Raw genomic sequence first — 27,856 nt, 5'->3', positions numbered from 1 at the left:
AAAAATAAAATAAAATATTAATATGATAATCTGTTATAAGCCAATATTATGATGGTTGGCTGTTATTATTATCAAATGACAATCATAATAATATTATAGATACTCATATGTATGTATGATAAACAGATCATAAAATGGTAAATTTAAATAAAGTTGTTCATATTTATATATATATATATATATATATGTGTGTGTGTGTGTGTGTGTGTGTGTGTATGTATAAAGTCAGTAAAATAATATGCATAAAATAATATAATATACATATAATAAATTATATATAGTTCAATAAATAAATATTATGTATACATTTGACACAGGAACATATATATACATCATACATTCTTCAGTACTAGGTATGTAGTACACTTATTTAGTATTATGATATGATATGTATCAAGGTCCAAATAACGAATTAGAAAATCTCAATGCATACAATGTCGGATTCACATGATATTGTATGAAAAATCTTGATCTCTTCTCATTATATCATCGATATAATTATATAAATGGATATAGCGAGGTGTTTAAAGTGAACTCGCCATGCACTCGTCATATGAAGGCGGTGGATCATCATACGAAGATCTTGAAAATGAAGTTACATTAGACGCATTAAGCTCCACATAATTCAAACTAGAACATAATGGTACAATTCTGGCTTGTGGAGTGAAAATGTTAATTCTAGAAGTTTGTTCGGCATTATATGGCTGCAGATGAGGTTGAGTAAGCAACATATTATAGATATCTTCATACTCCAAATCATTTAAAACACTTAATGGCTGCACTGAACAACGTTGTTGATCACTGTTAATATTGGTTAAATGCCTGCCATTATCCAATTCAATTTGATTTAAATAAGGATTTGATATAAAAGGATCATCTATAGCAAATGCATTATTAATTATTAAACAAAGAACAATATATATTTATAGATTTATTATTGGTAATGGATGTGTGTTCAGGTAATAACTATACTGTGCTATTATGTAGATTTTCTGATAAAATTCAGTCCTGATTTAATATTTAAATGTTTAGAACAATAACTACAATTTTTGAAAATTAAATAACGAAGCATTTATAAATAAGTACCTACTATAAAATGAGAACATAATCATATTATATAATATGATATACCTGTAGTAAAGCATAATTTCCGGAAACAGACAAACATAAATAAAAGAAATGTTAGAGGTGTCACAAAGTACAGATACATTTTTTCATCCATTGTCGAAGTCAGAAGCAGTCACTTATATGCTATTTTTTCTACACATCTTCCGTGATTAATTCTCTATTTGCTATCTAATTTAAAAAAACAAAACACAAATCATATTTATGAACATTTTAACGAAATATCAACATACTTATTAGTATTTATATAATTTTTAAACTCAATAATTAGATGAATCATAATAATTAATTTTAAAGTTCCTTATAATTATAAAATATCAAACTTTTATTTAATTTATAAACGTTGCACCTAGAAACTATAACTAGACCTCTCTTAGACTCAATTTTGGCGCTTATAATTTTTGAGGTAAACTGTTGAAACAAGCATACCTACACTATTATCGACTACGAAAATTACTTAAAAAATAATCGTAGAAAAAGTTGTAACTTTCTGATTATTTTTCCCATTATTTAAATTATTTGGGTAAATCGATTCATAATATTAAGGTATTGCTTGTGAACTCTGAATTAAAATATTAAAAAAATGTAATGTTACTAATGATCGCCGATCTTTTAATGTATTTTTATATAGATTACTAATCAGAAATTTATTATTAAGAAGATATATCTCTAGCTTGCCCCCATTCGTATTCAAAAATTGAATACAGATTACATACTCGGTACTCCTACCGAAATATTAAGTCTCCATCTTTATTCAATGATTGATGATTACAGGTGACATAATTATATTGACAAAATTAATTATATAATAGTTTTAACTTTTAAGTATGCTCAATTATAAAATATTTGATGTTTAATAAAAAAAATTGAATTAAATTAAGTTTAAATGTTTGTGAGTGAGTAGAAAATGATCAGTCAGGCACTGTCTGTTTTTACACAATAATGGTTATAAGTTATATGATTTCTAGTTTTAAATACTTGAAATAATAATTATTATTGGATACTCACTATATTGATGATACAGATATGAACAAACCACGTATATATACACACATATATTTAAACAACTATACATCATAATATATATTATACATATATAAATAATGGATAAAAACAGTAATAAGTGTTAAATTAATACAGACGACATATAATTTGGCTAATAGAACCAATTTAATAGTAAAAATTGTTGTCGAAGTCCGTAATAATAATTAATAGTAACATTTTTCTGTAATACGTTGAATTTCTATGTAATCAAAAAACCTTGCTATTGAGGTAAAATATTTTACGATATAATAGGTGATAATGTCAAAATAACTTATATATTTGGGCGGCCACATTTATATTTCAATGCGCGAACGTAATCAGGTAAGGGGCATGTCGATAACAAGTATGATAATTTTTTTAATTTATCATATAGTATTACAATATTATGAATTATAATTGTGTGTGTATGTGTGTGTGTGTGTGTGTATACGATATTCTAATGCAGTTAATTAAACAATATAACAGTATTTGCATTTATTTGTCATATTGGCGCAAATAACATTCTATCTCCGTTTAGTTATATAATGTTATGTAATAACTAGAACGTGGATTTCTATGCAATTGCATATTTTTTTGGCTTTGTGTCAATTATCTTCACGAATCATAACAATTTGAATTTAATGGTAAATGCTTTTTTTTACATATTTCTGCGTATTTAATGGTTATTGCATATTTTTGCATATTTCTACAAAATTCGAAATATATTACATGTTAAAATGAAAATTTTTTTTTATACTTAGTTTATTTAAGTAATTAATTATTGTAAGTTGTTTAATTTGTAAATTTTATTATAATTTAAAAAAATTTTCTTGCATATTTATTGCATATTTTTATAATTTTTACCGCATATTAAATTATTATATGACATATTTCGATACCTTTTAGTGCATAAAAGTCCGTGCTCTAGTAATAACTATATGATATTATATAATATAATTATTATTAATGTCACCATTCTAGTTCAATAAATATTAAATTTTAATGATTATTTTAATTATATAATAAATATTTAAAATATTAATTTATGAGATATTCACTACACCAAGTACTCAACAGCATAAAAAGATCAGTATAAAATTTACAACTCACTAGGTACTTACATAGTTATTTATTAGGTAAATAATAGACAAAAACATTGAGTATTATACTTAACATACACAACATATACTTCGGATATTAGAACCAACACAATGAAAAATATTGCTGTCGGTGATCAATGACCAAGTACAATATTATTTGTTTATTTATTGAATGTACGAGTTGGTAGCCAAATGGTTATACATTACAAGAAACATTAAGTACATAGTTGAATTATTAATATACAATTAAAACATAAAATAAGAAACAAAAATAGCAAACATTTGAAACAAACATGAAACAACAAATAAAACATAAAATTTATTATAATACGGTACCTATTAGTTATAATAAAATTTTAAAAAAATTGATTTAGTAGTTATTAGAAGTTAAATTTTTAAATTCAATATACACCAATACGAGAAAAACTTATTATTATTATTGCTTACCTATTATTTTTTTATTGTTATTGCATATTTAATAATTTTATATCATACCTATACTGTAATATTAATTCATTTATCACAAATGTAAAAGGGTAAATCCCAAATATCTAAATAAAAATAAAAATGTACCGATGGAATTTTCATTTTTTTTTTTTTTTTTTTTTAGATAAAAAAAACAAACCGGAGGAATTCACATGAAAAAAGGTCTAAAAAGGTCGCAATCGGTAGTATTTACATGCGCCCTTTTAAAAGTCAGTGCAGTATTACACGACTGATGAAGTTGATCATGCAATAGGTTATTGATATTTTTCATATTCCAAACCATTTAAAATAGTATTTATGGCCCTGAATAACTTTTTAGGTCGCTGTTGATGCTAGTTAAGTGTCTGCCATTATCCATTTGAATTTTATTTGATACTACAGATTCTAAAACAAAATTAATTATCAATTATTATTAAATATAGAATAATATATAATTATTAATTATATATTTGTTATTTATTTATTATACTTATGAATAACACTAAATGTATAAATTGTATAATAGCATACTTCAAATTTTCACCAAAATTTCTATCAGTTTTAAGTTTTCAAAATGTATGTATGTTAAATAGAAATAATGATTTTTTTTATGTGTATAAGCATAAATTACATTACTATAAAATTAATTTAAACAAAAATTAAAAATTATCAAGTATTTTGTTTAAACAAACTAAACATTCATGTTATTTAACCTATAAGATTTAAAATATTTTTATAACTATACCTTCCACAAAAATAAAAGAATGTAACTGGTTGCGAAAATATTTTTAAATTAATTTTAAGTCTATACATGTACAATTGTACCAGTTCTGATTATCAGAACTTCTACAAAGTAAAAATAGACTGATGTGCGCATACTGATGAGGTTTGTTTATAACTTTACTACCTATTGGCTATTAACATCATATAAAATTTATAAAAGGTAACACATTCACACACATACTCTTATTGTATATTTATATTAATATTTTAAACATGAAAATTAATTTTCTGGAAAATATTTACTACCAATTTCTGGGTTAATATTCTAAATCATTATTTGATAAGCTCGTGTAGCTTTTAACTGTTTTTCTTGTATATTTTTTATTTTTATTCATATGTATTTATTCTACACTTCTACCCATTGTTTAAAAAAACAAATATAGTTTTACGAGAGAGCTGAACTTTAAAATAATCTAAATTTTTTACCTACTTATGATAATTACAAGGCAGTAATAATCAGTGCGAATAATTAGTATAATTAGTTAATAACAATTTACGTTGAACAATATGTGAAAAATTAAAAATGTAATGGAATTTTGATATTACGTTTTTATTAGATAGTCATACATCATATTATTATAGTCATTACTTATTTTTATACTCAATATTAAATTTAACTTATGTTAAGAGTTATACTTAACTTGTTATACTTGGTTATTTTTTTATCGATAAACGCTCATAATAATATTAAATTTGCTGTCATTTAAAAAATTAAAAACTTAAAAAATTATAACAAATAAAATATTATATACACATGATATTTTTTTCTAAACCTACTATTTTGTTTTGTTTTTATATAAAAATTATGAAAAAAAAATATTTTTAAAAATGCTATAGATTTTGAAATAATCACAGTTGTTTGATAAAATAATCATCCCATGTAACAATAAAAAAATTATGATTACAAAAGTAATTTTTAGGTATCAAAATTATATTATATAATAATTCAATAAATTACATACTTCTGAACTATTTCAATTAAATTTCTTAATCGTATTAAAAATAATAATAAAGAAGGAATGGATCATCCCACTTAATAATTTTACACTAAATTTTAAAAGATTGATTTCTCTACTATGAGTTTTCAAAACGCATTTTTATAATTATGTCATTACTGATGTAGTGATGTATGTAAAATATAAATATCTGTTTATCAAATTAATAATTATAAATTTAACTAAATTTTCATATCTTTAATTTTTCTAAAATAACAGTAATCTCAGATAGTAACTGATTTTCATTTAATTCGGTCAGATAACACTCATCGATATTCGTTGTCAGTTTTTATTTAAAAATTCTTAGTCGTGTTAATCTTAGCAAAATTTAAACTAGGTTATTGTTAGAATAAAAAAGTAAGTTAGTAACGATTTCTGGAGCTTATCAGTCAAACCAAATAATGCCACCGTGGGCAGAAGCCCACCACCTAAGATTATTCTTATTTGAAACAGTATTCATAATATTATAGTATTTTCTTTTTATTTAAATATAGACCATATTACAATAATAAAATAATCATATAACAATATGTTAGAAATATAGAGTATAGTAATTTAGTACAAACAATAAATTACAAGATCTCGGTGCTCGGTGCATAGTGCATAATATAACTTCGGAACGTTATACAAAAACATTGTTCACTTCTTATCATATCATCGATATAAATGGATATACATTTACATTTTCCTAATTTTCTGATAAATTAGGGATCTAAAAATGTTGGCCATACACTCAGCATATGAAGGCGGTAGGTCATCTTGAGGATAATAAAATTGGAACTATTGTGACTTGTGGAGAGGTTATATTAGTTCTGAAAAATTGTGTTGCAGAAATTCGAATATACGTATTTCCATTATTCGTTTAAATTGCATTTGAAGGATTTGATATTAGAGGTTCTAAACAAAATTAAACCATATAATATTAGACAAATAACTATAAATAATTAATTATAGGTATATTTGTTATTTGTATATATAATATAACAATTAGTTATATAAATTAGAATATTACATAATTGTTGATTCAATCTTTAAATGTTTAAGAAGTTAACTATATTTTTTAAGTAAAAAATAATTAATTAATCATATATATTAAATATTTGTAGAATAAAAAAGGATGTATTTTAATTTTTTTTTTTCTTAAGCTAACTCGTATCCTATACATAATATAATAATTTTAGAATGGTATAAAAAAATTATAATTTAGGTGTTTTGAGATCTAAATGAGAATTTTTTGTGTAAAAATTGTAGTGCATAATTATGAAATAAATCTGTGTACCTGGTATCTCGTAATATTATAAGTAAGTATTAGTCATTAGACACTATGAAATGAAAATAAAACTAATTATTCATGCTCGTTTTATAACACTGCTAAATACACGAAACTATAAGATACATTATTAGAAAATACATCAACGTAATAATTATGTATTCTTCAATAATTGTTAAGGTTAAAAAACAGTTAATTATAATTTATTTTGTTTATGTATTCTCTGTGATAATTTTCTGCTTGATACCTAATTTAAAAAACAAAACATACCTAAATTATATGTTTAAATGTTTGAACATTAAAATGTAATATTAACACACTTTTTAATATATACAAATCTAATGTTTAGATGACTTTCTATAATTAAATATAAATTAATGTCTTTAAAACATATTTTAATATCTCTAATTAAAACAGAAATTATAATTAGACTGCTCTTAAGTCTTTACGTTTATAATTTAATAGGCGCAAACCACAGAAAATAGAAATACTAGATTATCATAATCTACTAAAAAAAAAAATATATATATATATATATATATATAAGGGAAGTAAGGACATTATTATTTCAACATAATTTTTATTGGTGTTTGATATTTAGACTAAACATATAACGAGATATTTATTATTTATTTATTGAGCGAAAACAATTTATCAGCTTATATCACCAACTATCAAGTGATAATGTTGTTTTGATACAGCTATTAAAATCATAAATTTTATTTTTAGTATATTAAAAGATTGATAAAATTTTTTCTAAAAATATTGTATTTATTATATTTTCAATATTTAATTATTATAATTATATATATTTACACCATATAATATCAACTTGTATAACTCATAATGTAATAACATATTTTTATAAATACTGTAAAACAATAAAAATAGATTCATAAAACCTAAAAATAGATAATATTTTAAAATAAATCAAAAATGTTAATGCATATAGTAAAATTCATAATAATATAAAATACATTAAATCTTAAGTTCCCACGAATAATTAAATAATTTGTTTTTAAATTATAACAAAATAATGGAACGTATCGTTATTCGTCGTTTAAATAAGTAGTTTTGTCCAAATTTGAACTTAAAATATCTATAAAAAAAAATTGTCTTTGTTGAAAAAATAAAATTACAAAACTTCAGAACATAAAATATTGAGTTCAGCAAATTTTAAACAAAAATATTGTTCAATTTTAATCAAATTATCGGTTTATAAATGGAAAATGAATAAAATTTAATATTTTTCTAATTCGCTAACCATTTAGATTTTGAACATGATATGCTATTCTTCGTATGAAGGTGGTGGATCAGCAAGTGGAGATCTAGAAAATTACGTTAATGAGACCTGTTGAACAACAAGTAATTCTTACAACAAACTAAAAATATTTCCATACCCTAAATCATTCAAAACCATATTTAATGGTACAGTGAGATCTCTATAGATTAGTAAACAGCCATGGGGAATTAAATAATGACCGCTATAGAAAGTTGTCCACTATTGAGAAAACCTCTAAATAGTGGAAATTTGGGAGAAATTACTAAATGTTCACTATAAGGATACACTATATTGAATTGGTTACACATATACATATATATACATTAAAATTTGTATATATTGAAATATTAATTTATTATTTATTATATATATATATATATATATAATATGTATGTAATAAAAAGTGTGTATAAAAATTTTTATAACATTTTTAACGTAGATTAGGTACGTATTAACACAATTTGTAGCACACAACTGATGACCGAACACATAACTGAATCATTTGTCATTTTTAAAATAGAAAAACCTTTAAGATAAGATAAAATATGAACGAAATGTATGAAAGATAAATGAAGTATTTTTGTTATTTAAACATTTTCAATATGTCTTGTGTCAGTTTATGAGAATTAATTTTTAATTTTTATATCAGTTTTTAGTGTCCACGTCCACTATTAGGGGTATTTACTATTTAGAAGTTATAACTCCTATTATCTGCACATACTTTTGCCGGGGAAATTAAAAGGATCCACTATTAGGAAGTTTTCACTATTGAGAAGTATTCATTAATAGAGGTTTTATAGTATTATTCAACTGTTTTGGTTACTATTGTCACTAGTTAAGTGTTTACCACTACCTATTTTAATTAAATTAAAACCAAAATTTGATACTACACAATCTAAAATGAAATAGTTAATAAATATATAAAAATACTAAAAATTAAGAATAAGTAATTATTGAGTTCGGGTATTTTCAAATTCAATGTGATCATTAATTTTAAAAATATTTTTTTAATAATTATTGCTTGATATCCAAGTACCGTTTGAAAATTTAAAATAGAAAAATGTTATAAAATATTTTGCTTACATCACTAAAAATACTAATAACTAATAAGTATACCTACATTACCATACAGCCGTGTATTTACTTATCATAATAAATTTAGTGAGTATAGATACCAAAAAAAAAAAAAAAAAAAAAAAAAAAACTATAGAGAAGTGAAATTATCACCGTTTACTCTCCACCGCCACCAATACACCACTAGTTATATAATTGTTAGTATAACAAAAATATGTATAAGATAATAAACACAAATAAAACAAGTATTATCTACACTTTGTTCTAAAAGAAAACTATTGTTTTACCTCTTACGCAATTTGAATCATGTAATTAGAACAACAATATCACTTTATCCCTGAGTAAGTAGGTGGTGATGAGCAGCATCCACGAAAATCAGTCGATTAACTAATTATTCAATTTTGAAATAGAGTATAAATTTAAAATTATGAGTATTAATCCAGTATAGTAATTTTATAATGTAATGGCTAAGTATGAACATAAGTAGATAAATCTAGAGAATAAAATATTTATCATGATAGAAATAATAGTTAATCTACTTATCAGTAGAAAATATTTCAATGATTTAACTTCTTCAAGAAAAGTCCTTACTAATTATTTTGTGAGTTATGCGGTTGTCAAAAATTACTAGTTTTTATTCATATTGTTCCTCCACAAACTTTTTTTTTAATACATTAATTATGATTCCCATAACAATATTGTCCTCGTTTACGTTTGTTAAAATTAAACCAGTATTTTTTAAATAAATAGAAAAAAATTCAAAATCTGTTATAATTGAAGTTATGATCTAGAACCTATAGGTATATTTGTTGAGTAATAAAAAAAGTCCTTTAAATGCACAAAACTATCAGTAATAAATAAGGTATATGCTCCAACATTGTAAAATTTATAACTATACATTATACAATTTCATAATAACAAGGTAAAATTAACCTGTTAACGGCAAGAGTTAATTAATTTTACTTATAAGTTATAAATAACAGTATATAAGTATTAAAAAAATACGAGTTATTTAAATAAGTCTTTAATCGGTTTCATTACTTAAATTAGCTAATTTTGCAACATTGTAACCTGTAGATACTCAATTACGAAAAGATTGCACCTATACATTTTCAAAACTGAATCACACATTTGTATAGATCAGTTCTTAATAAATACAAAAAAAGAAACAAAGATCGAAATTTGGAAAGAAATTATTATGTAAAATTTGTATTCGTCTTTATGTGGTCACACCAAAAATACCTACAGAATTAAGAATGTAAATAGTAATGATTACGAATAATAAAAATAATCATTGTAATTGTTTTCATAAGTATTTGAAGATTTGTTTTTTTTTTTTTTATATATATTTATAAGCATATACATACCATATTTTTACTAATTAAAATATTTATATAATCTGTAACCAGTGATAACCATTTGAATAAATAATAGAAATATATTTAATTTTCATACAATAAAACTAAATTCGTGCAACTCTATACAAACTTAGACAGGTTGAAATAATAAACCCCCTCTAGGTCTTGATAAATCAATTTATATGACTGACTTTTGTTGAAAACTATCAAATTATTCTCAAGTTATGGGATCCCAACAGATGCACAGAAGGATTGTATATTTAAAGATAAGAAACATTTAATAACTATAATAATATCTGCAGTTTTAAATTGATTAAATTAATAAATAATAATTATAAAATGTTGTGAAATCTAAAAAGAGTGGTTAGTTACTCATACTTACTAATAATATCTACATTTTATGGTAGATGGTTTGATTTGGTGGCTACTTTCCTCAAATATAACATGTACTATTATAATTGGTTGTTAACAATTGTATTAATATTAATATGTTTAAATACCTTAAATATTTATTCCTGCAACACATTTAGATACTCATTGTTAATAAAATTTTTACCTTATTAAGAATTCACAATAACAACATAGATAAAACTATATAATTAACTTCCTTAGTTCAAGTGATGTGAACGATTATAAACATTAATTCATAATATACGTGTTCAATATATATTTCATTTAACAAAGTAATTAAAATTATCTTATAATTAAGCAATAATAGTATTATTACAAACTATTATATATGATAAAATTTCTCATATTGTTATTATTATTATTGATATACCTATTAACAATAACATAAATAAAAACATTATTTTATAAACAAAAAACTACGATATGTTGTCCGTGATTGGTAAAATGTTTCTTTGCATTGAATTTTTCAGTGTATTTCCATACTGAACTGTAGACGTAACGATATCTTTCATTCGTCCAACTATTCCACCAGAGTTCTGTGATCGAAGCTCTTTTTGATTTTTTTTTACACGAACTGTAACAGTAATAAACTAATTTAAGACAATATAATTAACATACTATAATAATATACACAATATAAAAACATGACAAATCGTAAGTACAGATTACTTCCAAATTCCAAGTTTCAAGTGACAAATTTGAGGGCAAAAGAATTAGTGATTTTTTTATACGTAATCACCAACAAATTTTCTGCACAAAATTCGGAAAACATTGTATAAGATGTCAGGTCTACACATTAGATATTATATAATAACTAAAACGTAAATAATATAATATGCTTAATAAGTTTTATAAATTATAAGCTTCATTTTTTTTGATAATAAACAAATATTTCTATATTTACTAGCACTAGGATAGATAAAAATGCATATCATGTCAAGTAAATAATAATCTTGTTGATGGTATTTTCTTTATTTAAAATAGTTTATTATGTCTTCCTTATTTGTCATAATTTATAAGATTATATCTGTATATTGTAGATTTAAATTAGTAGGAATTAAAATTAAAGCCCAACAAAACTTCAATATGCAATTTTTTATTTATTGACTAAACATTTTTAATTAAGCGTAGGTAGTTCAAGTTTATACATACGAATCTTGGTAAATTTTCTAATGAGTAAAATATAACTTAATTGCATAGCTATAATATCGATTCACTACATTGTACAATGTAAATAAGCCCAGAAGAAATTCTTAAATAATTATCCAACAAAAAACAGAGAGTGGATTTTGTTTTCATTATTGCAAAAACCTATAAGTAATAGTACATATTATTAAAATGAATTAAAATATATGAATATAAAATAATAATATATAATTAAAATAATATAAATATATGAATTAAAATGTATTATTATTATTAATTAATTTCAAATAAAAATAGATACCAACATCAAAATTACTTAAAAGTTACATAAATAAGTTAAATAAATGAAATATATATGAAACAAAAACCACTTACAAATAAAAGGTTAGGTATTATTGTCAATTATACAAGGAGAAAAGTTATTTCATTAGTAGTTAAAGTAGGCACTTAGCAATGTAAAATATGTTATTCACTGATACGTGTATGGTCTATGGATGATATAATATAATTATTCTTAAATATTACTTTTACGGATAAATAAAAAAGTTTAAAAGTTATTGCTGAACTATAATAAATATAAACCTAATGTATCAATAGATGTTCAATTTTATAAAATTAAAACAAAGGAAACAATATAAAACTTACCTAAATACGATATCAATAGATCATTGACTACTTTAGGTTGCTCTTGATGAGGGAAATGCGATGAGTTATCAATTATTCTCACATTAGATGTTTTAAGAAACTCTGTAGACTTAATAAAACTCTCTATTCGCACACTTACATCTTTACTGCCAGTAATGATCAAACACGGAACTTGTAGCATGTCTTCTTCTTTATTTAAAAAATCATTCTTACAGGTATTCCGAGGCTCAATTCTATAGAACGGTAAGTTTCTAAAATAATTTATTGCACCTGTCCAATCCTCTAAATAAATACATACATTTTAATAAGCAAGAGTATCATTAATTTTATTGACAGCAAGATAATTTAAGTGAAATCTAAAATTATCTAAAAATATTGTTATTTTTATTAAATTATCATCACCTGTTCTTGAAAATGTATATTTATATGCATCAATGTAAGATAATTCATCGCTTTGATTAGTTTTAGATAGATGTTGATAACACTTATTTATTATTTTGAGATCACTTTGCAAAGCATCCATTTCTGGTAAATAAGGAAGTTGACTGAAGCAAATCCAACTATAAGAATAAAAACATTGATGTTTAACTACTATTTACATGAAAATCTTTGTCTGTAATAATTTTAGTTTTATAAATACATATACTATCAATCTATTTAATTTTATACATTAGACTTGATGAAATTTTATATCTGCATATTATTATTAATGTTTTTCGAGTTATGATTATCGTATACTTACATCGAACATATCATACCTTTTTTATTATGATACATATATTATCAAAGGTGGGCATTAACTAGTTAAAAATGAAAAGCTAAGTTAAAAGGTTAATTTTTTTTTTTAACTTTTTAACTTAACTAATTAGTTTAATATTTTTATGAACTTATGAACTTAAAGAGTTTAATTGACAATTGAAATAACTTAGCTTTTTGCAGTTGATATTAGAAATTTTTTCAGTAAAATAATGAATTATAAATTATATTGTTTTAATGTCTTATGACCTTCAATAAAATTTCTATATTATATAAAAAATAATATTTGATAAATTATTAATTTGAGATGTGTATAGTTTAAATCAATGACTAAAATATCATGTAACGTAAAAGGGTATTTACACTGTACAATGTGCATTATGATTTATGATAAAAATTAAATAAAATTGTTTTTTATAATATAGTAAATTAGAAAGACATAGGTAGTCATTCTCTATGTTATTTACATACTAATTTAAAAAAAAATAGATTAACTTTTTTTAAACTGAGTTAAATTAATATTTTTTCTACAGTAAATATTAACTTATCGAGTTAAATTTATAATTTGCTAAAGATTAACTTCTAACTTATCGATATTGTGCTCTTTTAACTTAATTAAACTTGAGTTAAATATTTTCATTAATTTTCCCACCTTTGCATATTATATATTAATATTATGGCATATTGAAACAAGCACATACAATGTAATCGTACTATTTATCAATTATTAAGGTATTAATTTAAAGACCTCATTTTCAACAACAATGTTTATTGTTTCATATCAATAAATTTAAAGATTCATCGGACTAATATATATATATATCAATATTTGAATTTATATAACTATATAAATATACAACTTAAATGTACATAGATATATTTTAAACAACAGGATAATTATTTTATCAGTAGACAATTACTGATTTTAGTTATAACTTCCATTTTTTAATTTAATTTTCCTAAAAAAAATATTTATCCAAAAATTAAAATTTATATGTATTTATTAAAATTATCAACAAAATATTTAGCTTTGAAAGTAAGAATCTAAAATGTATAGTGTTTTTGTTCAAAAAATTAAAATATTATGAAATAATAACGATAAAGAGTCGTAAAAATATAATCTGTTTTCAAAAATGTTCATACTTTTTTTGATAGTTAATGGTTATCGTTTTATTTATTATTTATTAAATGTTATGTAAAATGTATAATTTATTATAATATATTAATAGGTAAATACAGTCATAAGTCAGATTGGCAAAATTGAGGGAAAAAAAATCAATTATTCTGTTTGAATATACAATCAATTGGCGATAAAAACAAATATCAAACTAAATAATCGATAATTGAAATTATTTTTCGTATTTTATTGTATACAATGCCTATACGATTCGCGATTGATATGACATTTCTTGTATGTTATCGAATCAACTTACTTTTTGTTAAAGAAACTTGATGGTGGCAAATATTCCCAGTAGACATTGGGATGTGGACATGAAATGGCTACAAATTTCGAAACACAATTTGGCCATAAATGCACCAAATACCAACCCAGTAGAGCGCCCAAGTCGTGGCCGATTACGTGACATTTATTACGGCCGTCTACTCCAAGCATCGATAAAAACATGACTAGCTCGTCAACCAAATTTTCTATTCGATAACTTTTACGTGCTGACGGTTTATCAGAGTCGCCAAAACCTTTAAGGTCCACAGCAATCACACTGAAATACAATAAGTCTGAATTAAAAAATATATATAATTATAGGATTTTATTTTTCATTTTGAACTTATGTAATACATACTTTTTTTTTGGGGGGGGGGCTCTCATATTTTTCTACCTTACTTACACAGTACACATTAAAAAAAATAACTTCTAATTTATGATTTATAATAAATATTACAATTTTTTTTTTTTTAAATAATTAACAAACTTCCATGAACACCACGCCAAACCTTGTTAGAGGCTAAGAATAACATTATTATTTATAAAATAATCGATTTGGACAATAAAATTAACAATAGTTTAATTTTCTCGAGGATACATGAAAGATCGGACGTAATTGCTAAAGAAAAAGTAACAATCAAGATCAATGCTACTCAGAAAAATAAATTTAAGTAAAGACTTTAAAAATATTATCTACAAAAAATTAAAAAATGAGTGCAAAAATGAACAATAAATCAAATGAAATAAAATGAATAACAGAACAATGCACTAATCTTATGTTACTCGACTGAAGAGACAAAATTGTGTTAAAAAGTTTCAAGTTAAGCTAAACACACTACACACAACCCATCTTATAAAAAATCCACCAAGAACATTTCAAATAAACAACTACCTATCTACTCAATACCAATTGAACACATATTTACAGAATGAAGAAACTCATAAGAGTCCTAAGAAAAATACTGCTCACTAAAACAATTTCTTAACGCAAATGATCCCGGCGAAGACACTATTAAAAAAAGTATTGTTATTTATATACCATATTAATTTATATAATTTGGTTTAAGATTAATAAAAGTATGTAGTTTAAGTCATAGGTAAGTGAATACCGCTCTGCTGTACCTACATTAAGTGTTGAGTGGGTCACAATCATAGGTCTATTAAATTTTAAATCAATGATATATCATTGTAATATTTTATACTAAAAACGACTATGAGCGGAAACAATCTATCAATCTACATCACCAAGTGATAATGTTTTTTTGAATAGCTATCAAAGTCATTTATTTTATTTTTAGTACTATAATAGGTTGATATAATTTTTTCCGAAAATATCGTACTTATTATATTTTTAGTATTTAATTATCATAATAATAAATATTCACACCATATAATATCAACTTTTATAACTCATAATGTAATAACATTTTTCAATAAATACTGTAAAACAGTAAAAATAGATACATAAAATCTATAAATAGATAATATTTTAAAATATATGAAAAATGTTAATGCGTACAGTAAAATTTATAATAATATAAAATACATAAAATCTTAAGTTCCTAAGAATAATATTTAAAAATTATGACAAAATAATTAACAAATGAACTATAATATGCTCATAATATTCATTGTTTAAATAATTAGTTTCATCCAAATTTGAACTTCAAATGTTTTTAAAAAATAATTGTCTTTATATATTTTTTTAGATTTTATAGTTTCAGTATAAACTACTTATGAATAATCTCGTATTTAATTTTAAAAACTTAAATACAGAAAAAAAATTGTTATGAATTTTTAACTACAAAATAGTTGGTAATTTCTTGCGATTTTGACAAATATTGTCAAGATTCTAACTTTAAAGGCAAATAAAAAAATTTGTGCCTATATATTTTTAATATTTTTATATAGATATAAGAATATCTTTTATAGGATCATAAAAACTGTTAAAAATTTTTATCTAGCACATAATTTTTAATCGTCACTTATAAAAAAAAAAATTTTAATAATGTAAAATTTCTCATGCCTATCAATAAGTTAAAAGCAGACAAAATATTTTGAAAATTTTATTGTAAATAAAAACAACAATGTAGTCTGCCTTTGAACTTTATTATGCAGAAAACCCTAAAAAAAACCGTTATTATTGTGCTTTCTTAATAATATAAGCTAATTATTTACTAAAACAATTTAATTTAGTAATTACTAATTTATTATAATAATACATTGTAAGCAACTTTTAAAAGAATATAATGTATTGCTAAATAATTATAACTATGTTTAAATTTATTTAAATCAACTGTCATATCGATTTATTATAATTTATAATATAATAATGAACTTTTATATTTGATTGGCCGTTATTGTCCGGCAAAAGTCAAATTTCGATTAGAATTAATCATAAACTTAATTTATATAATTCATTTCATATTCATGTACATTTAAAAAAAAACTTTTAATACTTTATACATAAATATTAATTACAGTAAATTGAAGAAATTACACATATATACATACTACATAGAACATACATAGTATTTGTTTATTAATAAATACATTATTTTTAATAAACAAGTGCTTATCAAGAATACTTTTATATATTAATTATAACTAAATATGTATTACGAATATTTTCTTATCCTATTAATTGGGTATAATTAATCGGAAACGTGTAAGATATCATGGTTAATAAATGACCTTGGTATGAATAGTTTGTACACTATTAAATATAAAACAAACATCTGTATAAGGCATTTATAAATTAATTAAATAATGTATTTATTATAGTTTCCAACTAATAAAACGCACATTTAATAACATAGATTATTCATATTCTATAAGAAACTTAAAAATAATAATAGGTATTAGGTATATATCGTTGTCGATATAGACAATTTTCATGTGTATAAGTCTTGATTAAAAAATGCCACCAGATAATAACATCAATAATAATTAGGTATGTAATACGCTAATATCTAATCGTACAACGTCGTATAAATTTTAAAGTTGGTTAAATTATTCTATCCCTATTATTTAGGTACCAACATCAGATTTTTAAATTATAATTAACGAATAATAGGTTTGTATTGCACATATTATTTATTATGTATTGTATTTTTAGAATACGCCATTGATTTTAACCGTGATTTTTTTATTCAAAAAGATACAAAAATATACACATATTTATGCTATTAGTTTTATTTTATTATTATTAAACTTAAACATACATCATGCGCAGTTCAACTTCTTTCGACCCATAAAACTATCTATGTTCACCATCAATTACTAAAATATTAAATATTCTTAATATTATCACTCAATAATTTTTATCTTAGAAAGTTGGACCACTGAAATTAACGAAAAAATAAAAAATTCAATAGTGTAAAAATAGGCGGTTTTTCTTTAAAAATAAAAAGAATCTGCACATACACGTGCATTAAACTCAAATAATGAAAAACAAATAACACAAACAAACTTCCATGATATCCATTGATAAAAAAAATCATTGCTAAAATCGGGAAACTCATGTCTCATCCACTATAATATGTAATATTGAATGCTTCTAATTATTGTGGACACATTAACTGTATTACAGTATTATGGTATTTACTATTTAGTGTAGCCGTATTAAGTATTATTGCATTATAAGTAAGTGCATAATTTATCAATATTTATAAAAATAAATAAACGTAGTATCTACCAGAAACTTATTAAATACCTAGGTACCTAGGTACCTTATACCTATCACCATTTTTAATATACCTACCTATAATTTCTGAAATTATTTTTTTGTTCTTAACTAGAACGATAATTTAACATTATATTTTTTTGTTATGATATTAAATTAACAATCTGATACATAAATTAGGCTAAAGAGCTGGATGTTCCATGCACAAATCTAGGATAAAAAAGTTAGGCAAAACCAATTAATGAAAACAAACAATTTAAAAAGTCAATGTAATAATATAATTAAAATAATCGTATTATGTAAGAAATAACTGGCAAAAATGTATCAATTATTAATTGCATTAAACCATCAATAAATATTTTAATTAATTTTTCTTGCATGTTTTCCTAAGTTTTTTTTATTTTTTTATTTTGTCTATTGAAAATTGGACTAATTTTGTTTCGTCAGAAGACAACGCTAATCTCATTTTTTAGTTTGTGTCCAAACAGAAGTGTGAATGTCACTTACTAATTTTGAAAAAAACGATAGTTTTGCCTTTCCGTTTAGTTATTGGTTTGATGTCCATTATCAAAGATGATTTGATGGACACTCCACGTTGATGGTGGATAGAGAGGTGATAAAAAAAAAAAAATTAAAATTGGATACATGCAACAAGATATTCTGTATAGCTTATTTAGTGACTTTTTATTCTATGACATTTTTATCTTAATACTATGATGTAATAATATTTCAATAAGAAGTTCATGAACCATGTATGAACTGTAATATATAATATTATGTATATGAGGTCATAAATATTTATTACAAATAGATTGTATCAACTACCAAGAAACGTGCAGAAAGTGATTTTAAAATAAAAATAAACATTTATCTAAGTATAATGATATGGTCAACAATGTTATTGTTTTATTATTAGATTCAAAACAAATAAAGTAAAATTTATAAGCACATGCCTTATTCTAATTTTGTGTAAATAAAAATAGAATACATAATAATAATAATATTATCTATGTACATTGTACATATTGTACATGTTTCCTCATTATGAATATCATGTCCAAAAATCAAATTAAACTAAAAAATAATCTATCAATTTAATATAGGTAATTTCGAAAATCTGCATTACATGTTACCTATTAGGTAATTATATACTGATATATATATATATATATATTACATTTGTCATTTAGTTTGATTTTACTAAACTTATTATTATAATAAGGTTGAGACATACCTAATAGGTATTTAAAAAATATTCTTTTTGTATATTGAAGATTCTGAATATAATATTATTCCCTATAAGTTAATAGGAATAATTAAATTATTCAATAAATTTAATAAAATTTCTAATAAAAAAAAAAAAACTAAAATAAGAATCTACTATATTTAATTGTTATCTTCGAACACATGAACAATAGATTAAATAAATAATACAATATTATAAAAAAATAACAACAAAAATATAATCTAGACGATGATTTATCAAAATAAACTAATTTATCATATTTTTTGAGAGTTATAACATACACTTTTTTGCATATTTGGTTGAATTGTAAAACATGTAGGTAGGTATTTAAGTTATTTATTCATATTTTTTTTTTAAACTCACAGCCTTAGTAAAATAATAGTAATGATTATTATATAACCATAAACAGTAATTTTAAAAAATGAAGTAAACTTACCGAAAATGTTTTGACAAAGTAGGTATTTGATGATGCCAACTAATCCAACAAGATGGGAATCCGTGTAGTAAAAGGACGACTATACCTTTAGGGTCTCCACATTCAACATAATGTAATTTGACACCCTTAATAAAAAATAAAAGTCGTTAATCGTTTATTATTTAAAATTTGAATTATAAGTATACTTTATAAAAATACTTCATAATTTATATATTTGACTTATTTGAGTGTTTGAAATTAATTAAAATAATATTTTTAGAAAAGGCAAAATGTAATTTAAAATTATTAAATTTAATTATTGAATTTACATAAAATATGTCAAAACGTTAATTAACAAAAAGACTAGGTATTATTTTTTAAATTTTAATAGTGTATATGTATAAAATATTATATCTTTTTAAGAAAAATAAGTATTGATTATAAGATGGCTATTTTAATTTTCACCCAAACGTGGATAAATTAAATAAACTGGCTATGTACTTATCTCTTAAAGAAATAAAACTCAATATGATATGTTCCTCCGAAGTTTTTCTTACAGCAATTATAAAAAAATGTACAAAAAACACGTGTATTATTTATTTATTTATTTTTGTTTATAGCGTTTTGTGTTTAGATTGTCAGTATCTTACTATGTTACCTATTATAAATCGTTTTTAAAATACCTTCTATGTGATTAAAAATGTATAAAATGACGCCAGCTATTGATTAAAAAACATTCTATATAAGCTTAAACAAAACATAAACTATAAAAAATAATAGAACCTCCAACAATGTGAAAAAAACATTAACAATTTAATATCTATACAATATTTCCATAACTATTGAATTTGACTGGAATCGTTTTCAATATCAAATGATTTGATAACGTTAAGAATTTAAAATCTGTTTTCACAGTAGGTACATTGACAACTCTTTTTTTTCTAATGTTTATTACGTGCCCTGAAAAATTGGTTTTAGTGCGTAAGAGGTTTTTCGTGTCACTACGCTGCTGTGTATCTATGATAGATAATAGGTACGTTTTGGACATCATTATTCGTATAGACGAAAAAAATATCACAATTAATTTTTATTGAAAACTAAACTACCTCCCCCCCCACCTCCGATTTTTATCAACCAATATATAGGTTACGAATCTACATATATATACGTATATGGGAATTATAGAATTGCATATTACTATATGTAACCTTGACTTTGACGTACGAGTGGATACCGTAAACCGCGTTGAACAGACACGGTGGCGGACGATCTCTGAGCGCCCGGCGGATGACTTTGCCACCGACCGCAGTGGTGACAGCGCCGTCATCGACGGCCGCGTGTCTATGGATTCCGTGGCCGCCGTCCAACCACAGCGGCCGGACGGCTAGAGCGATTGCGTTCTTGACGACGATCCACGAACCCCAGACCACGGAGAGAGAGAACATTTTCAGGGACTCTACCACCGATATAGACACCACGTGGTCGCGGCCACCGACCAACACGGCCATCGCGGTGGACTCGAGTGGCCGCCCCGAGTATATTGTTGCTGTCCCAACGACGGTTTTGTATGGGTATGGGCATAATATCACCGGAAATGCATATCTGTCGGTGCACAAATCGCGCGGCGAAGACGTAAAACTATGAGACCATTTATTAGGACCAAACCGATAATGACGGACATCTCTAATGTGACATTGGTATGGACGAAGGCGTACGGTTGAACACGGCACAATACGAGTACAACGGATATCGAACGAAATAAATAATGTTATAATTGTTTACGTTAATATTATTATTGAATGTTATTGCTGACGCGGCAATACAACGACACGCCGACACGACCGAATTACGTGTGGTTATAAGAAGAAAGAAAAACAACGATCGCACAATGTAGCCGCGTGTCGTCGACTGACTGAACGGTGTACCGACTACCGGTGGTTACCGTACCCGCAGACGATACCGACGGCGAGTAGACCCAATGCTGGTTCAGCACTTTGGTCTCGGGCGCGCCGCGTGTGTGCGTGAACGAGTGCTCGAGATAACGGTGAACTAGGTGAAACCTGAGGGACCTATGCGCAGCGATTACGCTGTAAATTTTTTTTTTTTTTACAAAACGGGCTAATTATAGAATTTATAATGATTAAAAAAATTGGCAGTATAGTATAATTGAAAAAAAAAACAGGGCTTGTAAACGTTATATTTGACAAAAACCGATTGAAATTTATAAACGTACCTAATTATAACGAAAAACGATAAACGTAAATAATTAAATAACACGAAACGAAATTTAACGCTGAACGTTATATAATAGTATATCATTAAAAAAAAAATAATTAATTTCATTCAATAGTTATTAATTAGGTATAAAATATATTAAAAAATTTAATTCTGAATAACAATAGATGCAAAAGTTGAATAACGTTTTAATTTTAAATGACGTATAACAAATTTTTTCTTCAAATGTAAGCCCTGAAAAAAAAAACAATAATATAAAATAATAAAATAATATAATAAGTATATAATATTGATTCAACGAATAAAATATATAAAAGGGGTTGACAATTAAATGGTTATAAAAAGTAGACACCATCAATCGTATGAGTTGATTTTTCTTTGAATAAAATTAGAGTTAAAAATTAGAGTTTTATCTTCACAGAAAAACGGAAATGAACACAGTACAATTTAGAAGCATTATCACAGTAGAGCTCTTAGTTATTTTTTTCTAGAAAGGATAGATTAGCCTAAGTTTTTTTATCTAATAATAAAATAAGATTTAAGTAGTGGAATACAGACGAATAATCATAGAACGTACAATGAAAATTAAATTTTATTTATTGCCTGGTATAGTATAGTGTTGTTAATAAAAAAAATACAAAAATATTATTAGTTTAAATATAATGGCGAAACAAAAGCAGTATTTATTATACTGAAATACAAAACAAAAATATTTTTAAGATATTTAATACACATTTTTTAAAAATTACTTAAATACAAGTATTTGAATACTTAACAATGTTAGTTAAATTTGTTATTTATGATAATAAATCACTATAAATGAAAAGATGAATTAATATATTTCACTTAAAAAATAAAACCAATAGTACCTATAAAAAATTATGCCTTTGTATTTTACGAGTAAATATATTTTATAAATTGCTGTATATGTAAGATATTTCTCATAAAATTTTATTTTCAAGCTTCAACCCAACAAAGCTGTTACTAACATATTATAACGAAAAAATTTTAAAAATTATTGAATGTTATTAAATGTTAAGACTTAAGAACGCCTGCACAATTACATGTGTTGTCTCCGTTTTACAAACTTGCCTATAGAAATATTTGAATCTTGAGTAATAAATTTACAATATAATATTATAGTAACTTTATTGTATGTTTGTATATTATATCATAACACAGAAATCCAAAAATCCAAAAATTCACTAATAACAGAACCTAAATGTTATTTTTTAATAATTTAATACATTTATGAGTTTTATCACTTAAATAAATTATAATTAAAGATGATCAAAAGAATTATAAAAAAATAGGGTACCTTTAATCAAATTTCATTTAATTAATTAAGACACGTAATTGTATAATAAAAATTAAAAAGTGTAAAAATTGTTGACATAGAGGAAATTGCATATAAAATAGATATGTATATAACCTCCTTAGAAAAAAATAGACCGGCTACTAAACTTTATTGTAGTTTGTACGTTGTCGAGGAGATATTCACTACAATTTTTATACGTTCGTATGGTTGCAAATAAAACACGACATTTTTATTATCAGTATTAGTTTAGATTTCCTATCATCCATTCTCTTGTTTAAAACAAATTTTTTATACCAATTAACAACGATAAATAATAGTTCAATAATTACATCATCCATTTTTTACAAAAAAGCGATTTTAAAACAGTCAAGTGTATTTTAATTTTAAAATTAACAATTAACAGCACTCTATTAAACGTGGAATAACGACAACAAATGCCATAAATATACTTTTAGAAGACTTTGATCAGCGGTAACATTTATAACACTATTAAAAAATAATAAACCAAATTCAGAGTAGAGTAATACATTTATAAAAGTATATACATTATTTTTATTGGTGTTACAAATTACAATAATGTGAGTTCTTTAATATACTTTTTTAATTTTTGTATCAAGAAAACTCAAAAACAAATAATTATAAATACTCGAATATTTTGCCAAATATTTATATTACCATTTTCAAAACAAAATAAAATCATCAAAATATTTTTGATTTTTAGAAGCTATTTATAAACAATTTAAGTGTTTTAACTTTTTTTAGTTTTTTTCTTCGATTATACATAGTTAGTAAGTAATATAAGTAATAATATTTTATAATAAAAAAGCTTAAAAATTCAACACAAGATTCTTATAAGTTGAAAGTTAGGTTCTTACAACAGTAAAAATTATTGAAAATATATAAAGTCATATTTTTTTAAGCGTTGTTATAAGTTTAAATTTTTAACGAAATTGTATACTTTTTTAACGAAAATTAATTATTATCTATAGTTATTTAATGTTAAAAAAATTAAATACATAAAATATTATTCGTTGTGACTTGAAGCTTTTCGTTACTATGCATATTATTAATTGTTTATTAACATTTATTTCTGTGTATGAATACAATAACGTCTTTCACTTTTTTTTCAATAAATTTAGATTAGTTTTTAATTAATAGCTATTATTCCACAAATCTAATTAAATCGTTTTACGTATACATCGGTATTGACTTAATTTTATAACAACTTTACTATATTTACCTATATTATATTAAATGATACTTTAATTGTTATAAATAATAAAGGTTATTTGTTTTTTACAATAAATACTTCAACCTACCGCGTATTACTATTAGAAAAATAAATTACAGCATACGATTTTCCCGGTTTTATTTTTTGCATTTTCATTTTATGTATCTATAATCGGTTCTCCCCCGGTGGGATCCACCTTGTCGTGGTGGGGGAGCTTGCAAATTCAAATATTAGATATTTGAGTCTCACCAAGAGGTCCTGAGCCAGCCCTTACTTTCACTAGTTGGAGCTGGTAAGGTTGGAGGGACCCTTTTAACTATTAGTAAATCCCTCCAAACACAAACAATTATTACACGATGAAAAAAACAAAACATAACAAAATATAATTACAGAGAATTCGGATATCTCGGCCCCGGCAATTGGGAGCATGTGGTGCGCCCTAGGGTCGGTACGACCACAATGTAGCACCACCGGTAATGCGCGAATGAACATGGAAAATAGCTCATACAATGGAGATAAAACGACAACAGAATTTACAACGAACGGACCATTGGTAGTGGAAAGTAGTGGATTTAATCAGCTATTTGAAGAAATACGCTTGGCTGTGATACAATCAAACTACTTAACGCCGATTCACGATAGATCGTCTATGACACGTGATTCGGACGATTATTCTTCAGGCGACGACAACGACGATAAAGACGACCGGTCGCCGGGTGTGCGTCAATCGATAAAGCCGCACTTAGCAGAAGTTCGATTTAATACTGCAGCAAAAATAGTCGCTGTACGAACTCAATATATTCGTAAGCAAAGCCTAGACATGTCGAGTTCGAAATCGCAGTTGGTGCTAATGAGAACATTAGGTTCAGAGCGGCCGTTGCAATCAGATTCAGATTTGAATGCATCGTTAGACTCGAATTTGAAATCGACATCTCACTCGGGGCCAAAGTGGTGGTCAACGAACGATGAGCAATTGAAACCGTCAGTTTTAAAGCAGACATGGTCTTCGAGTTCTGACTCAATGTCAAGCTCAGGCCTACCATCAGGTTTAGTGCGGACATGGCTATCAAATTCAAACCTAAGATCGACATCACACTCCCAGTCACTATGGTCAAGCGACGATGAACAATCGAAAAAGTCAAATTTATTGCAGTCTTGGGTCTCGGATTCAAAACAAATCGACATCAAGCTCCGCGATTCATTATGGCCAAGCGATTATGATGAATTGGTACCATCAGATTTTATTCGGACATGGTGGACAGAGTTAGATCTAAGCTCATTACCGAATTCGATACCAACGTGGTCGACGGACGATAAGCGATTGGGCTCGTCGGCCTTAAAGGATATGTGGCAATCGGACTCGGACCTGAGGTCGACAATGGATAAAGAGCGATTCAAACTATCAGACTCTGAGCTAATAAGATCTTCTTTGCGCTCGTTAATGATAACCACATCGGATGAAAATCAAGTGATGTCGATTTGGGAAGAAATAAACGGAGTAAGTATCAACGGAGAAGAAGTGATGGAAATCGAGAACGAAGCCGTAGAAACTGAGGACAATACGGTGGAAATATCAGTACAACCACCAATACCTAAACGTAAATCTTTTCTCTCGGCACTTGGGAGGAGAATACTGAATGTCGGCAGAAAGCTATGTTGTTGCGGTGGTGGTGGCCACAAGCGTAAATTATGTGCAGATGGCTCCATCTAAATAGAAATATATAGTGTCAAAGTGCCGCGTGAAAAGCACTACGCATGGTATGTGACATTCTACTCTAAAAATTAATTCATAAATATACAGTAAATATAGTAGGTAAATATCTGTTTGAAAAAAAATAAATAATTAATAATAATTTAACCATTAATACATATATATATAATAAAGTAGTTATTCCCCATTTATTTAAAGTTAAAATAAAAATATTAACTGTTTATACGTATTATACAATTAATGTGATGAATTTTGATATTATTGAATTGATTTATGATTTAGAAACATGTCACTCGCTTTCATAAAGCTTTTATATACATACCAACGCATATAGTTAACACATACATAATAATGTTATGTTTATTAATTTATGTACAAAATATTATATAGTACCTACAATCTAATTGTCTAAATAAATAAAAAATCCACCAATAATAAAATTTTATAAAAATTATATTTTTTTATATGGAAGTGTTAATAAATTGTAGATCGTATGTAGAAAATATTTGAGAATCGCAGATTTTGTTTACCTAACCAAAAATAACATTACGTACTAAATAATAGTAAATATAAAATATAACTCAAATTTCTACAGATAATATTCGTATTGCAATTATATAATTATATACATTTTTTTCACCTAAAACTTAAAACTTAATACCACAAATCTTGAAAATTATGTTGTACAATGTTTAAAATAAATAATATTTATGAATTATTTGTTTAATCATATAAATGTCCAAACAGGTACACCCTGGAAAAACGTCGTAAAAGTCACCAATGAAATTCGCTGCTCAATATAAATACATGTGAATATGTGATATCATCATATTATTTAAAAACTATATAAATTATATATTATATTGCATACTGAAGAATCCTTCATACATGATTTTATTTTTATTTATGTTTTTTATTTTGATCTACAATTCAAGTTCATTGGTATTTCCATAAATTGTTCTTTTTTTTCTAATGAACTGATTTTTTTAACTGAATTATTTTACAATTTTTATAATTGGCTCTTTTTTTTTTTTTTGATTTTATACTATTCATATATTGTTAATAATTATGTTTATTTTTTCACTTCATTACCAATTTTATTAGTTTTTTTTTTTAATATTATAAATGTGATTTATTGTTT

General features: G+C 24.5%; 2 protein-coding genes across 3 annotated transcripts; both read right to left on the bottom strand.

Moving 5' to 3' along the window:
* Positions 1-286: 286 nt before the first annotated feature.
* Positions 287-2,311, bottom strand: LOC112592632. The gene is made up of 3 exons (XM_025336756.1): positions 2,134-2,311; positions 1,132-1,296; positions 287-877 (listed from the first exon to the last, which is right to left on the bottom strand). The coding sequence occupies exons 2-3, from the start codon at positions 1,220-1,222 to the stop codon at positions 525-527; spliced, it is 444 nt and encodes a 147-aa protein (XP_025192541.1). The 5' UTR covers positions 1,223-1,296; positions 2,134-2,311; the 3' UTR covers positions 287-524.
* Positions 2,312-11,231: 8,920 nt separating this feature from the next.
* On the bottom strand, positions 11,232-22,164 carry LOC112592604 (epoxide hydrolase 4-like). Of its 2 annotated transcripts, XR_003114561.1 has the most exons (7): positions 21,429-22,164; positions 20,242-20,366; positions 14,867-15,151; positions 13,080-13,237; positions 12,678-12,959; positions 12,039-12,197; positions 11,378-11,460 (listed from the first exon to the last, which is right to left on the bottom strand). XR_003114561.1 is itself a non-coding variant. In XM_025336715.1 (6 exons), exons 1-6 carry the CDS (start codon positions 21,726-21,728, stop codon positions 11,303-11,305), a joined length of 1,308 nt encoding a protein of 435 aa, XP_025192500.1. In that variant the 5' UTR covers positions 21,729-22,163; the 3' UTR covers positions 11,232-11,302. The 2 variants fall into 2 exon arrangements, 1 of the variants encoding a protein (XP_025192500.1); XM_025336715.1 differs by lacking the exon at positions 12,039-12,197 and having other exon boundaries at positions 11,232-11,460; positions 21,429-22,163.
* Positions 22,165-27,856: the final 5,692 nt, after the last annotated feature.

The sequence above is a fragment of the Melanaphis sacchari genome, unplaced genomic scaffold (genome assembly GCF_002803265.2).
Source record: "Melanaphis sacchari strain LSU unplaced genomic scaffold, SCAv2.0 Contig182_pilon_pilon, whole genome shotgun sequence".
NCBI lineage: Eukaryota > Metazoa > Arthropoda > Insecta > Hemiptera > Aphididae > Melanaphis > Melanaphis sacchari.
This window is presented reverse-complemented; position numbering and strand designations above follow the sequence as displayed.